The 15,556-nt window shown below is 44.0% G+C and overlaps 1 protein-coding gene across 1 annotated transcript in view; it reads left to right on the top strand.

Moving 5' to 3' along the window:
- The window catches only part of pcdh15b (protocadherin-related 15b), a 655,691-nt gene that overhangs the window by 262,438 nt on the left and 377,697 nt on the right, over nucleotides 1–15,556 (top strand). The window contains exons 13-14 of the mRNA XM_078222925.1: nucleotides 7,102–7,295; nucleotides 11,917–12,049. Of these exons, the coding sequence (XP_078079051.1) occupies nucleotides 7,102–7,295; nucleotides 11,917–12,049 (327 nt within the window). The remainder of the gene's footprint in view (nucleotides 1–7,101; nucleotides 7,296–11,916; nucleotides 12,050–15,556) is intronic.

Genomic DNA, 15,556 nt, shown 5'->3' with positions numbered 1-15,556 from the left:
GACTAGGATTTTCTGTCTAACATTTTCTGGGTAACTATTCAGAATTATCCGAAGTCTCCAACTCTAACTCAGAGTTGGAGACATTTGGGGAGGGCCCGGGGCAGCAGGGAAATTGTCCAATTTCAAACTTTCTGGACAATTCCCTTGGAGGTTCACCTGTCAAGACATCAGCAGAGCCACAGCACGCACCTTGTGTCAGATATCTATCTGATCTGTTGTGATCTGGAGACTGGCAGATCTGGGCCATTAATTAATAGAAAAGTCAAATGCAGTACTTCATTCTTGTGGAGTGAGAGAATGGCTGTGCTATATCTCTCCCACACTGACGACACAGTAAAGAAGCCCTGCTGCAGGAAACCCCATACCCCTGGTCACCCTTCCCAGGACCCCGTTCATGGAAGGAGTAACCCCCCACCCCATTCATCAGGACTAGAGCAGTTCAATTTTGCATCTCTTCACCTGAATGGGAAGGGCCAAAGGGTTGTCGAGGTGCTGATTGCCTGCCTACCAGAGGTGTAAGATGAAAGTGAAAACCTGAAACTACATACTTAGAGGAGCCTGCAGTACCTGAGACTATCATTCTAGCTTTGATGAACCCCATGATGTGCCCGTTCATTGGCAAAACACATGCAGCTCTCTGTTAGGCAGGAGCCAGACTTATCACTGAGGATGAGAGAACATCACTTTGTCCTCGCTGCAAGTCATTATCTTTCTCCTGCACAGTCAGGCCAATGGCTGCAGGCCCTTGCCATTGAAAACATGCAATCAAACGGTTAGATCATGGTGACACAACATCATTGGTTTGATGTTACACCTGATGTGGGAGACCTCACCACCTGCTACTCCCACTCTTCCCTGAATTGAGAGACGATCAAGACATTCTGTACTTGTTAGCCCACTCTGGCCCTGTCCACTTCCTCCTCCTGGCCCTCCTCAACATCCTTCTCATCTGAGGAGATCTGGCGCTCGCCCATCTCCTCCAGGTCTGGGTAAGGTTGAAAGTGAGAGGGGGAAAGTTTGAAAGAGATGTAAGGGGCAGGTTTTTCACACAGTGGGTAGTGAATGCCTGGAAAACGCTGCCGGAGAAGGTGGTGGAAGCAGATTCTATAATAACGTTGAAGAGGCATCTGGATAGATACATGAATAGGCAGGGAATAGAGGGATATGGACCACTGAGAGGCAAGAAAATATGAGATGAGAGAGGCATCTGTGTTGGCACAGACTTGGTGGGCTGTATTGTTCTTTGTTTCTTTACCGCTCCTCTACAGTACGAGATTGTGGAGAACACAGCAGACCACAGTAATGCAGGAGATCGTCTGTATTTAGGCCCCCCCCCCCCCGTCTGTATTTAGGCCCCCCCCCCCCCGACCAGATCAGGCAATGGAACTGCATCTTCAGCAGTCGAATCGCTTGCTCCACTAACACCCGTGTGGAAGCACGAGCCTCTTTATCGAGTTTCCGCTGGTGTTTGTGGCCCTCGCACTGGTGTTATCAACCACCTTCTGAGTGGGTACCTCTTGTCCCCGAGGAGCCATTCCTTCAGCCATCGCTCTCCCTCAAAGGCAGTTGGGATTTGCGAGTGGCCCAAGATGCAACTGTCATGGGCATTCCCCGGGAAATATGCACACATCTGCATGATGTGCATTGTGTGGTTGCAGACAAGTTGGACGCTGAGGGAGCGGAATCGCATGTGATTCCTGAATGGATGGGGCATACCACTATGGTGAATTAAGAGCCACATGGGTGCAGTCTATCAGATATTGCACCTGGGGCATCCCTGCTGGGTGGTTGAAGCCCATGGCCCTGGTGTCCGAGCTCACCTGGTCCCGGTCAAACATTTCAGCTCTGGCATAAAGGGCACCTGTCACCTCCCTAATACATTTGTGAGTGGCAGGCTGGGGGATGCCGCAGATGTCCCCTGTGCTGCCCTGGAACAAGCCCTAACATAAAAGTTCAGACTGGCCATAACTTTAAAGGCCACAGGCATTGTGTGTTCTCCAGTTCCATGGTGTGTCAGCTCATGCAGTATGTGGCAGATATGGTCCACTGTTCCCTGGGACAGACGCAGTCTTCTCTGCACTGCAGCTTGGACAACTGAAGGGAGGAACATCAATGCCAGAAGATTCTTGGCCAGTACTGTCTCCGGGGTTGTTCCTCTATATGTGGTCCGGCTCCCTGAACAGCTGCTTGCCGCTGGCCCTGGCCACATGCAACAGCACTGCTGCTGGTCAATCCTGATCATGAGAAACACCAACTCAACAGACACTGTAATTCTCCTGAATGAAGCATTGAAAGAATGAGAACACCATAGTGAGCCCTGACCCTCATCGCTCCATGTGCCTGTGACTTCCACCCCAGTGCGTCCCATTACCTGTGTGAATTTCTGCTCTCTCTCACACCACCCCGTCTGAAATTAAAGCCACATCCCCACATAGCTTCCTCTGCATTCCAGCAGGATGAATAGTGTTGAGCCTCTATTGTCTCATGGCATCTGACCCGCACATTCCCCCACCTCATCCCACTAAATAACATAAGTCCCGACTTTGCATCGCGCTAAAGTGCATCAGAGGGAATGCGTGACAACAGTGTCTGCGTCCTGATGGGGCAGCTCAAAAATGACATCACGCTCGGAGCTAGCTGGAGGTACAGCCTCCCTATCCAAAGTGAGTACTTGCTAATGATATGTTAATTCATTCACATTAAGTTCCCACCCGTTCCTGGCGTGTTCTACATCACCCCGGCAGCGAGGTTTGTTCAAAATCAGAAAACATGATTCCGCAGGTGAACCATCACTCTGCATTTTGCAGCTGCGCTGCCATTCCCGTGCACAGAGTGAGTGAGCTCAAGATTCCACCCATAATTTCCAGAAGCATATAAAGCAATATCTGGGAACCCGGTGACAAATTGTGCAAGAACGGGATGACATATACTGACAAAATTGTAACTATTGTGGGGGTGATTCTCCCATTCCGACCCACTAATTATTTGGTGGGTTAGACCAGGAGATGCGCATGTGCACCAATTCGCGGGATTTGCGCATGCAACACTGACGAGTGCGCATCTCCCCCTGCCAGATATCCGACGTGGTCGAGACCACGCTGGAAACTGGCGGGAACACCAGGTAAGCTGGGAATACCAGGTAAGTCATTTTAATCTATTTTTAATGTGATTATCAGGCCCAGGACTGAATTCTCTAGGCCCGATAGCAACTCCCACCCTGCCAGTACAATATCACTCTGGGGTGTAGGGTAGCTCCCCACTTTCTGGGAATTAGTGGGAGACCCGCTAGAGTGAAGGGGGACATTCGGGGTCCCCCAGGGGGTCGGGAGGTGCGGATAGTGCCCCCCGGGCATGGGCACCCTGGCAGTGCGAGCCTGTGCCTCCTGACACTGCCCAAGGGGCAAAATGCCCATGCCCAGCGGGCACCAGCAGGCATGGGGCAGTGCCAAGGGGCTGGGGCCTGGGGGGGGCAGGGACTGGGGCAGAGCCAGCTGGGGGCCATACCTAGGGGGTGATCGGAGGGGGTAGGGGATCCTGCTGTCACTTTGCAGACAGGCTCGTTTGGGGCTGGAGGGAGGCCAGCGATCAAGGTGGGCTGGGGGATGTATTCTGCCGGGGTGGGGCGGGGTGGTCTGCCTCCCGTGGGGGAGGGGATCTGCCGGGGTGGGGACCATCACTGCTGGGGGGTGCTGGCGGTTGGGGCACTCTGGGATGGGATGGTGGGGGTCGGGGCTGGCCCGGGAATGCTTGTGGGGGCCACGATTGGGCCGTGAGGGGAGGGCTGGAGGGGCAGCACTGCGAAGGTCCCAGGCTGGCCAGTGATCGAACTGGCTAGCAAAGTGCAGGCTGACAGTTCAGGGCCGCTGCGCATGCGCAGAGTCGTGAAACTGTCAGACTCTGGTGTGAATAGGCCCCGCGCCCCCGAGCTTTTAATGATATTCACGATTGTGACCTCTGCATTGCACAGAGTGTGGGCGATTCGAGTTTGAACTCCCACTGAAAAAACAATCGTGATTTACTCCAGTTTTCCCACAAATTCAGCATTTGAACTTTTTTGGGAGAACCGCCCACTGTGTGTCTCTCAAAATGAAAACCAAACAGGGGACACAGGTTTAATATGATTTGCAAATGGCATTTTCTGTGGAAGCATGTTCAATAGTAATTTTCAAAAGGGAAGTTGATAAATCCTTGAAAAGGAAAATAAATTGAATGACTATGGAAAGAACCAGGAAAGAGGACTATTTGAGTAACTCTTCCAAAGAACCAGCAGTGGACACAATGGGCCGAATGGACTCCCCCTTTCCCACATGATTCTATTATGAAATAACCCAATTACTTAATTTATCAAAGAACATCTAGGTGAAGAGTACAATAAACCTAAATGTAATTGGAGAGAATTTATTAGCAGAAATTACTATTAACACATTAAATACACTGATTATAAAGAGCAGTAGGAACAAACCAATAATTAATACTGATTATTTGTTAATTCTTAGTAATAACTTTCTCATTGTGACCTCTATTGTAGGGCTTAACTGAATTTAATCCTCACATTATAAATTGCTAAACCTTTTTTAAAGAGATTTTTGGAATACATCTGACATTTTGTTATGCAACATTATGGATTACATCCTGTGCCAATGTCTTGATCACACACCACAGCAACTTAGAATGCAAATTAGGTGATTTATAAAATAATCTTTTCATTTCCAACCTGAAGATATCTTGACATTACTTTGACCGTATTAATTCCTCACGTGATCTCGTGTCAATTAATGCGCACTCGACTTTTATTAACCAGGGAACCAGATAAACAAAATCAAATTTCACAGGGTTTGCATATACAACATTTTGATGGACCGGTCACCACACGCATCAAAAATTACAGAACCACAAATCGAAGAAATAAAGAGTAATTTGGATACAGCGTTTGTCAGTTAATATGCTGTTGATCAAAATTTGCGTTAAGTGCCTCCGAAGTTGAATCTGACACAAAAGCATTGTTAACGAAAGAACATGGCCAGTAGATGTTGCACACTATATCTAAAGCCGTGGTACATATTACAGACAAAATACAACATCAACCCTGTCAGTAAGCTATGCATACCTGATTAACTAGCTTCTGCCAGCTCAACAGGGTTTTTACAGCTTGCCATCTGCTTGCAGTCAGCCAGTATTACAGTGCAGATGTGGCTGTGATCATAAGCTGATGTTGTTTGCCAAGTCTTCCTTCCACTCTATAGAGAGAGGCTGTGCATCAATGGCTACTTACTGAATTTTTCGGCAGGGAAAAGGGCACAGTGGGCATGACTGAAACATTTTCTATCTCAACAAGAGGTATTACCAAAGGGGATGAAGCACTCGGTCACCTTTATCATGGAATACATTGAGATTAAAATCAGGCATTTGCTCTAAGAAATTACGAAACAGCCATGACATTTACTTTGAAAAGCCACGTATAGATCAGAAATCTAAATATGAATTAAACTTCAAATTTATGACATCCATCCTTCTGTGGCCTTCTGTGTAGAATAGAAAATACTGCAATTGCTTGAATTCTAAATAATAGAATTGAGTGTCATTTATGTGAAAAAAGCATGCTTTGTGAAAGGAAATGAATTGATCACTGAGAACTATGGAAGTGGCACAGTTTACTAAGGTAGGATAGTGGGTGCTCAGCAATGTAACACTTTATGGACAGTCTTAAAAGATGGCTGAGGCAGTTGCTGTGATATGTTTGTGATTTTAACAATTTAACAAATTAACAATTCATTTGTGAATGTAATCAGTTTATGCACAGCAAGGCCTCACAAACAGCAACAAGATAACTGACCAGATAATCTGTTTTCATGGTATTGATTGAGGAATAAATATTAGCTTTGACAACAGCAGAAGTCTCCTCCTCTCTGCTCACCTAAGAGAAAAAGCAGAGCTTCAACTTGATGCCTCATCCAAAGGCACCACCTCAACAGTGGAACAGGCCCTCAGCATTGCACATCTGGGCCGGAATTCTCCGGCCGTTCACGTCGGTAGGATTCTCCGCTCCCGCCAACAGCAGGCTTCCCGCCGGCATCGGGTGACATCAGTGGAAATTTCTATTGACAGCAGCGGGACCAGAGAATCCTGCTGCTAGCAAACATCACGTCACCTCTCGCCGGCGGGAAACAGGCGGCTTTGAGGCCGGAGAATCTCATCCTTGGTGTCAGCCCAGATTAGGTGCTCAGATTTCTGGAGAGGAGTTTGAACTCAAATTCTCAGGAAAATTAATGCATGACATGTTGTTGGAAGCAGAAAACTGATGATATTAGATTTGACAGTGGCCTTGCCTAAGTGCCGAGGCCGACATGTACTTACATTCTTGGAGAAAAACTATGTTTATTTGAAATTAAATACGTACATCTTGGCCCTATTTGTGAATTCCACTGGTTCAGGAGGATGCAGGCATGGCATCACCAACACTGCTTCAAATATCTAGTTCATAATTCATATGTTTGAAAATATAACTTTCAGTTTTAGGAATTATAAAGTTTTAGCAATAGAAAATTAGGGTATCGGATAAAATTGCTTATCAGCTTCTCATAAGTAAATGCAAATTCAAACAAATTTACAATTTATTACACTTAAAAGTCTAGGACCATGTTGCCTTTAGAGGTCAGAATTCCCAATTCTGGGAAAGAATTGTAAAACTCCACTGGAGACAGAAATGATCCATATGATTTCACAGAATCAAGAAAAAATTTGCAATAAAGAGGTAACTCATTTGCATTTCTGCTTGGGGGACAGGCTTTGTGTGTCTGTAACAAGAACCGAGGATGCTGGAAAAACTCAGCAGGTCTGGCAGCATCTGTGGAGAGAGAAGCCTTCAACTCTGTATGACTCTTCCTCAGAGCTGTATTAATTATCTATCATGTTATCTTCAAGAGTCTGTGAACATGCACTCCAAGGTGCCTCTGTTCTCTTTGTTTCTCAATATCCTACCATTTCCGTTGTTTCTAGGTCCATACTATTGGCCCTTAAATGTAGTTGTAATTGTACATTTATTTTAGGACTGAAGTTGAATTGTATTTTAATGCATTTTCTTTGCTGTTGTCTACATTTCAGCTCACTGCATCAGATGCTGATGAAGAAAAGAATGGACAAATCATTTATGAAATTGTGACTGGTGATGGTGGTGACTTTGTCATAAGTAACAGCAGTGGATTGATTACCATTGCTCCTGGAGTTAGTTTAGATGTTGGACGAACCTATGCCCTGACTGTCAAAGCAACAGATAATGCTCAACGAGCTCAAAGGAGGTAGGTGTTTCATGAATAAATTAAACTAAGTAAATAAATAGGAGCAGGAATAAACCATACAGTCCCTCGAGTCTGCTCCATCACTCAGTAAGATCAAGCTTGATCTGCATTTGGCCTTGCCTGTGCACAACCCAAGACTTCCTATTGCCCAAAAATATGTGTACACTTGCCTGGAATATATTCTATGACTCAGCTTGCACATTTAGGCAATTCTAGAAATTTACAATCTTCCGAGAGAAGAAATTCCTCCTCATCTCTGTCTTAAATGGGTGACCCCTTATTCTGAAACTATGCCCCCTAGTTCTACGTTCCCTCCATTAGATGAAACACCTACTCAGCATCTACCCTGTCAAGCCCCCTTAATTTTATGTTCCAATAAGATCACCTCTCATTCTTCAAAACTCCAATGGGATAGGCGCAACCTTCTCAACCCTTCCTCATAAGACAACCTTTTCATCCCATGAATCAACCTTCTCTGAACTGCCTCCAATGCAAGCATACTGTGTGAGGTTCTGGTCACCACATTATGGAAAGAATGTGATTACAGAGGAGAGTTACAAGGATGTTGCCAGGACAGGAAAATTGCAGCTATGAGGAAAGATTGGATAGGCTGGAGTTGTTCTCCTTGGAACAGAGGAGGCAGAGGGGAGATTTGACTGCGATGTACAAAATTCTGAGGGGGCTTGGATAGAATGGATAGGAAAGGGCCTATTTACCTTAGCAGTGAGGTCAGTGACTATACATCTACAGTGTAGTATATATAGATATAATAGATTATACAGACCAGGCTTGTCCAATGTACCTCCCTAGGGCTGAAGCTGCTCTATGTAGACCCCGTTCAAAGAAATACATTTAAATGGAAAATGCTCTTCCAATTACACATTATTTCTCTCCGTGTTTACTAGAGAGAGGGGGTGCGGAGGGGGAGAGAGAGAGAGGGTGCCAAGGGGGAGAGAGAGAAGGTGCCGAGGGGGGGAGAGAGAGAGAGAGAGAGCCAAGGGGGAGAGAAAGAGGGTGTGGAGGGGGAGAGAGAGAGAGAGAGGGTGAGTTGGGGGAGGGAGAGAGAGAGGGTGCGTTGGGGGAGGGAGAGAGAGAGGGTGCGGAGGGGGAGGGAGGGTGCGGAGGGGGAGAGAGAGAGAGAGGGTGCGGAGGGGGTGGGAGAGAGAGAGGATGAGGAGGGGGAGAGAGGGGGTGAGGAGGGGGAGAGAGGGGATGCAGGGGGGAGAGAGGGTGCAGGGGGTAGAAATAGGGTGCGGAAGGGGAGAGAAAGAGGGTGCCAGAGGGGGAGTGAGAGAGAGAGGGTCCAGAGGGAGGAGAGAGAGAGGGTGCAGAGGGGGAGGGAGAGTGAAAGGGTGCAGAGGGGGAGAGAAAGAGAGGTTGAGGGGAGTATGCATACTGGGGGCAGAATGTATTCATAGGTCTGGCTCATTCCCATGCTTAGAGTTCTCATTCATCCTCACCCACACACACTATCATGCACTCTCAGCCACTCTCTCTGTGCCTGAGGGTGAGTGTGTGAGCACGCTCAGCCTGTGAGGGAGCCAGATAGCTGCACTGTCACCCTATTACTCTAATACTCATCTGTATTTATTACTTATTTGTTTTGTTCAGTATGATGTTTCTTTTCATTCCTCATTTTTATTTTGAAATTCCTATTTAATGTTTTGCCAAATTTTATCTTTCTGACATTTGCTCATCGGCCCCTTGAGTGAGAATATTTTGAATGTGCCTCTCCCTCCATGAGAAAAGGTTGGACAAGCCTCACATAGACTATAGATTTCTGATATAGTATAGAGTTAAAGTAAATGGTTGAAGGATTAGAGGGAAGATGAGGAAATAAAATTTCATTCTGAGGGTTGTAATGGCCTGGAACTCTCTGCCTAAAAGGGTAGTAGAGGCAAAAACCCTCAACCCATTTAAAAGGAATCTGGCTATACACCTGAAGAGCTGTAACCTGCGGGGCTATTGACGAAACACTGGATAGTGGGATTAATCTGGGTGGCTTGTTTTCCAGCTGGTGCAGACACGTTGGGCCAAATGGCCTCTTTCTGTGAACCTGTGATTCTGTGACTCACCAATACCCTGTACAGTTGTAGCAAGACTTCCATGTGCTTATACTCCATCCACCTTGCCATCAATGCCAACATTCTATTCACTTCCTAATTACTCAGGAAGGGGAATATCGAGCTATGCCTTTATGCTAAGTTTTTGTGAGTTATGAAGGAAGGCACCTAGATCTCTGTACTGCAGCATTCTGCCATCTCTCACTATTTAAATAATGCCTCAGAGCTTCTGGTTTCTGGATAGAAATGTTGCATTTATCCCGAATCTTTTCAGTTAGTTGGCCAATCTTTTGTCCATAATAATATATCATGCCAACACCATGAACCTTTATATTCTGCAGCACCTTTTGTGTGGCACCTTATCGAATGCACCTTGGAAATCCAAATACATCTCCTGATTCCCCTTTATTCATACTGCTCGCTGCAGGCTCAGAGGTCTCAAACAATTTGGCAGACATGATTTCTCTCTCATAAAATCATGTTGACTCTGCTTGATAGCATGAAGATTTTTCTAAATGTCTTGCCACTTCTTCCTGAATAATAGATTCTAAAACTTTCCCCAGCACAGTGGCACAGCGGTTCGCACTGCTGCCTCACAGCGCCAGGGACCCGGGTTCAATTTCCAGCCTTGGGTCACTGTCTGTGTGGTGTTTCCACATTCTCCCCGTGTCTGCGTGGGTTTCCCCTGGGTGCTCAGGTTTCCTCCCACAGTCCAAAGATGTGAGGGTTAAGTTGATTGGCCATGCTAAATTGACCCTAATGTCAAGGGATTAGCAGGGCCAATATGTGCATTTATGGGAATAGGGCCTGGGTGGGATTGTGGTCAGTGCAGACTCGATGGGCCAAATGACGACCTCCTGCACTGGTTCTATAATTCTATGACAGGTGATAGGCTAACTGGCCTACAGTTTGCTGCTTTCTGTGTCTCTCCCTCTTGAATGCAGCATTACACTTGGTCAGTTTTCCAGTCTGCTGATATTTTTCCAGATCAAGAGAATTTTTGGGAGATTATAACCAATGCATCCACTATCTCTGCAGGATCTTTTTGACCCTGGATGCAGGCTAATCAGATCTAGGGGATTTGTCAACCTTTAGTCCCATCAGTTTGCTGAGCATTTTTTCTGTTATGATTTTGAAGCTCCACTCTTCCGTCTGCCTCCCTGACTTTCATCAATTATTGGAATGTCTTGCATTCTTCTCCCCTGAAAGTGGATATAAAATATTTGTTCAAAGCTCTGTCATTTATTAATTCTCCACCTCTCGAGCTACTCTGTTCCTTTTTAAAATATATGTAGAAGCTCTTGCTGTCAGTTTTTATATTTCTTGCTGGTTTACTTTCATAATCTATTTTCATTCTTTTCATCATCCTTTGTTGGATTTCCAAAGTTTTCCCAGTTTCCGATCTCCCACCTAACTTTGCAACATTACATGCCTTTTCTTTCAATGTTATACCATCCTGAATTTCCTTTGTTAGCCGCATGGTTCGTCCTTCTCGTGAAGTCTTTCTCTCAGTGGAATAAATCTTGGTTGAGGATTATGAAATATGTCCTCAAGTGCCTGACACATGTAACAGACCATCTTACTGATCTTGACTAATGCAATAGATCGCAACCTTTGACTTCAGATGATGTCCCGTTGTGAAAACCCAGTCCCTAAGCAACCCAGATAGAACAGCTCTCTTCACAATGCACTTTTACGTGTCCCCTCAACCATAAGTTTGGTGTGGGATGAACTATGGAAAGAAAAATAAAATTTAGAATAGAACTGCCTGTTCTCAAAGGTGATAACTGTTTGGATTAATTTAACAAGTAAGGCTGTTTTGATTTTGCCCTGGTGTTTTAAGTTGTAAAAAGTCAATCACAGTTGAAAGCCTGAAATGACTCCAGGGAGCATTACCTCTGTTCCATTATCGAGTCAGGCTCTATCTCTGGATTTGAGGCTACATTTGCATTGTAAATGTAATATCAGCACAACATGAAACCACATCTCATTGACACGATGGTACAAATACGCTTCAAGTCATTGATGCAGTGAGTGTACGGAAGAAGGAGCTTTTGAGGGACCTAATGGTCTTTTCTTTGATTTTCCTTGTGTTTCTTGTCAACATAGTCACTTTCTCAGAGGACAATCTCACAGGTTAATGTAATTTCTGCAACTGGATTATTGATTTGTGTAACACTCCAATGCCAGAGAATCAAAGCAGTTTTAATGCAACCTCAGTGCAATTTTTTATTCTGCTTTCTTTCATCAAAGTCTTCCTCTAATGTTTTCCTTTGTATTTCTTGGGTTGGTCATTATGAAAATGTTTAATTAATTAATGTTTAATTGCCTTTTGGAGAATGCTTAATGCATTAATATTACATTCCTTGGTGTACTTTTTTAAATGGAAGCATTACTCTGTTTAAAATAAAATTTGACACGTGTGGCAAAATAGGTGGCAAGGGCATGTTAGGTCAACATATTAAGTGTTAAGCTACTATCATTGGCAACAGTATCTAGGCTGTACATTTGAAGTGTATTTCATGAAGATTTTGATACTGAAATTCTGTTCTTTGCAGAAGCTCTATAACCACTGTCTATATTGAGGTTCTTCCTCCAAACAACCAGAGCCCTCCAAGGTTTCCACAAATGCTGTACAACGTTGAAGTGAGTGAAGCTATGCGAACAGGGGCAACATTACTAAATTTGAGGGTAAATATAAGTTTCTAAACTACTTATTTTATCTCCTGTTTGCCATCGCTGTTTAAGACAGTGAACCTATAGTAAAACCATTTCATACTCCGCATTTTTAGCTTACTGTACTGCCTAAACTCCATTGACATAAACTTGTAACTTTATAAAAGCTTTTTACATAGAAAAGACATGAAAAATTAACTAAAGTCTGATTTCTGGCGATGCTTCTGCCAATAACTTATGAGCTGTAGATTTTCACATGGCACAGATGCTGAAAAGGAACATTTTCATCATGGCAAAACTGAGAAATGGGTCATTGAAATTTTGTTGCAGGTGACAACATGCTCATTATTATAATGCATTCAGTCAAATTAAGCTCTGGTATACAAGATGACTTTTTTCTTGTTTTACATATCTTTTGCATGCTTTATTTAGAAATTGAAATTACTCTTCAGTTTAATGTGTATTACCACTTATTTATTTGTCATCAGTTAAAATTAAATGTTTTCCTTTATTACCTATTTGAGCATGAGAGAGTAAATATATAGAAATGTATCTTACAGTTGTGTAATTGATAAGTTTTCCTTTTCCCCTGTTCACTCAGATTGAAACCAGTGGTGTATAATATGTGTCTTATTGATCTTTTCCTGCGCTTCACAATACATCAAAATCTCACTTTCATTTCAAGGATGTCATTACATGTACCCGGGTTTTGCAGCTGGAGCAGCAGCTGTGGACACTGTAGATCAACCGTGAGGCGGAGAATATCGTGGTTAGCACGTATGGAGAGATGGTCACACCGCAGGCTAAGATTCCCCAGGCAGGAAGGGAAATGGATGACAACTGAGTAGGGTGAGAGGGCGAGGCAGGCAGTGCAGGAATCTGTTGTGACCATTCCCCTGAAAAACAGGTATACTGCTTTGGATACTGTTGAGGAGAATGACCTCTCAGGGAAGAACAGCAACAGCCAAATTTGTTGCACCATGGTTGGCTCTGCTGCAGAAGGGAGGAGTGAAAAGTATGGGAATGCAATAGTTATAGGGGATTCAATTGTAAGGGGAGTAGATTGGCTGCAGGGTGGTATGTTGCCTCCTTGGTGCTAGGGTCATGGATGTCTTGGAGAGGTTACAAGACATTGTAGAGGGCAAAGATGAACAGCCAGTGGTCATGGTACATATAGGTACCAATGACATCGGTAAAAGAAGAGATGAGGTCCTGAAAGCAGAATATAGGGAGTTAGGAAGAAAGTTGAGAAGTCGGATTTCAGACATAGTGATCTCAGGATTACTACCACTGCCACGTGCTGGTCAGAGTAGAAATAGCAGGATATATTGGATGAATACATAGCTCAAGAGATGGTGTAAGGGGGAAGGTTGCAGATTCCTGGGGCATTGGGGCCAGTTCTGAGGGAGATGTACAAACTGGATGGATTACACCCGGGCAGGACCAGGACTGATATCCGAGGGGGAGTGTTTCGTTGAGTGGATGGGGAGGGTTTATATTGAAGTGGCAAAGACATGGGAACCAATGCAAGGAATCAGAGGAGGGGGAATCGAGGACAAAAATCAAAGACAGAAAGGGGAATAAGCAGAGAAATCAAGGTCCAAATTCAAACAGGGCTTAAATGAAAATTAGTGGAAACGGGACCAGTAATGTTAAAAAGATGAACCTAAAGGCTTTGTACCTTAATGTGCGGAGCATTCACAATAAAGTGGATGAATTAATCGTGCAAATAGATGTAAACATGTATGATATAGTTAGGATTACAGAGGCATGGCTGCAGGGTGACCAGAGATAGGAACTGAACATCCAGGGGTATTCAGAATTTAAGAAGGACAGACAAAAAGGTAAAGGCAGTAGAGTTGCATTGCTGGTTAAAGAGGAAATTAACACCGTACTGAGCAAGGATATTCACTCTGACAATTTGGAATCTCTACAGGTACAGATAGGAAACACCAAGGGGCAAAATCATTAGAAGAGGTTGTATATAGACTCCCAAACTGTAGTGGTGATTTTGGGAATGACATTACACAGAAAGCTAGAGATGCAATAAAGGAACATCTATAATTATGGATGATTTTAATCTGCCCATAGATTGGGCAAATCAAATTAGTCGCAATACCTTAGAGGAGGAATTCCTGGAGTGTATATGGGATGGTTTTCTTGACCAATAAGTTAAGGAATCAACTAGAGCAGGGCATTCGAGAATGGGTATTTATATTGAGAAAGTAATAATTGGCAATCCGGTGTTTGACCTCTTGGGGAAGAGCGACTGTAACATGATAGAACTTTTCATCAAGATGGAGAGTGATGGAGTTGATTCTGAGACTAGGTCCTGAATCTTAATAAAGGAAACTACAATTATGTGAGGAACGAGTTGGCTACTATAGATTTGGAAACATTACTTAAAGGGATGATGGTGGGTAGGCAATGGCAAGCATTCAAGGAGCGCATGGAAGAACTGCAACAATTGTTTATTCCTGACTGGTGCAAAAGTAAAACTGAAAAGGTGGCCAAACCATGGCTTGCAAGGAAAATTAGAGATTGTATTAGATCCAAGGGAGAGGCATACAAATTGGCCAAACAAAACAACAAACCTAACGCTTAGGAGCAGTTTAGAATTCAGCAAAGGAGGACCAAGGGACTGATTGAGAAGGGGAAAAAGGAGTACAAGAGAAAGGTAATGGGTTACATAAAAACTAACTGTAAAATTTTCTATAGGCATGTGAGGAGAAAGATTGAAGACAAATGTCTTCTGACAGTCAGAAACAAGGGAATTTATAATAGGAAACAAAGAAATGCCTGACTAGCTGAATAGATACTTTGGTTCTGTCTTCACAAAGGAGGACACAAATAAGTTTTTTTTTTAATTCATTCATGGGACATGGGCATCACTGGCTGGCCAACATTGATTGCCCATCTCTAGTTGCCCGAGGGCAGTTGAGAGTCAACCACATTGCTGTGACTCTGGAATTGCATGTAAGCCAGACCAGGTAAGCATGGTAAGTTTTCTTCCCTAAAGGACATGAGTGAATTAGAATTGTTGGTGTTTAGTAAGAGGGAGGAACTGATAGAGATCAGTGTTGGTAGAGAAACGGTGTTGGGGAAACTGATGGGATTGAAGGTTGACAGATTCCCACGGCCTGATAATTTATTTCTCAGAATTGTTCAGGAAGTAGCCCGAGAAACAGTGGAATCATTGGTGGTCATCTCCCAAGATTCTATAGACTTTAGAACAGTTCCTACAGATTGTTGAGCAGCTAATGACCACTACTTAAAAAGGTAGGTAGAGAGAAAATAGGGAATTATAGACCAGTAAGGCTAAAGTCAGTAGTGGGGAAAATTCTAGAGTCCATAATCAAAGATTTTATAGCAAAATACTTGGAAAACAGTGGTAGGATCGGACTGAGTCAACATGGATCTATGAAAGGAAATCATGCTTGTCAAATCTACTGGTGTGTGGATGTAGCTTTTTTAACTTTCAGAAAGCTTTCAACAAAATCCACAAGAGATTAGCATGTAAAA

This window comes from Mustelus asterias, chromosome 11, assembly GCF_964213995.1.
Source record: "Mustelus asterias chromosome 11, sMusAst1.hap1.1, whole genome shotgun sequence".
Classification (NCBI taxonomy): Eukaryota; Metazoa; Chordata; class Chondrichthyes; order Carcharhiniformes; family Triakidae; genus Mustelus; species Mustelus asterias.
This window is presented reverse-complemented; position numbering and strand designations above follow the sequence as displayed.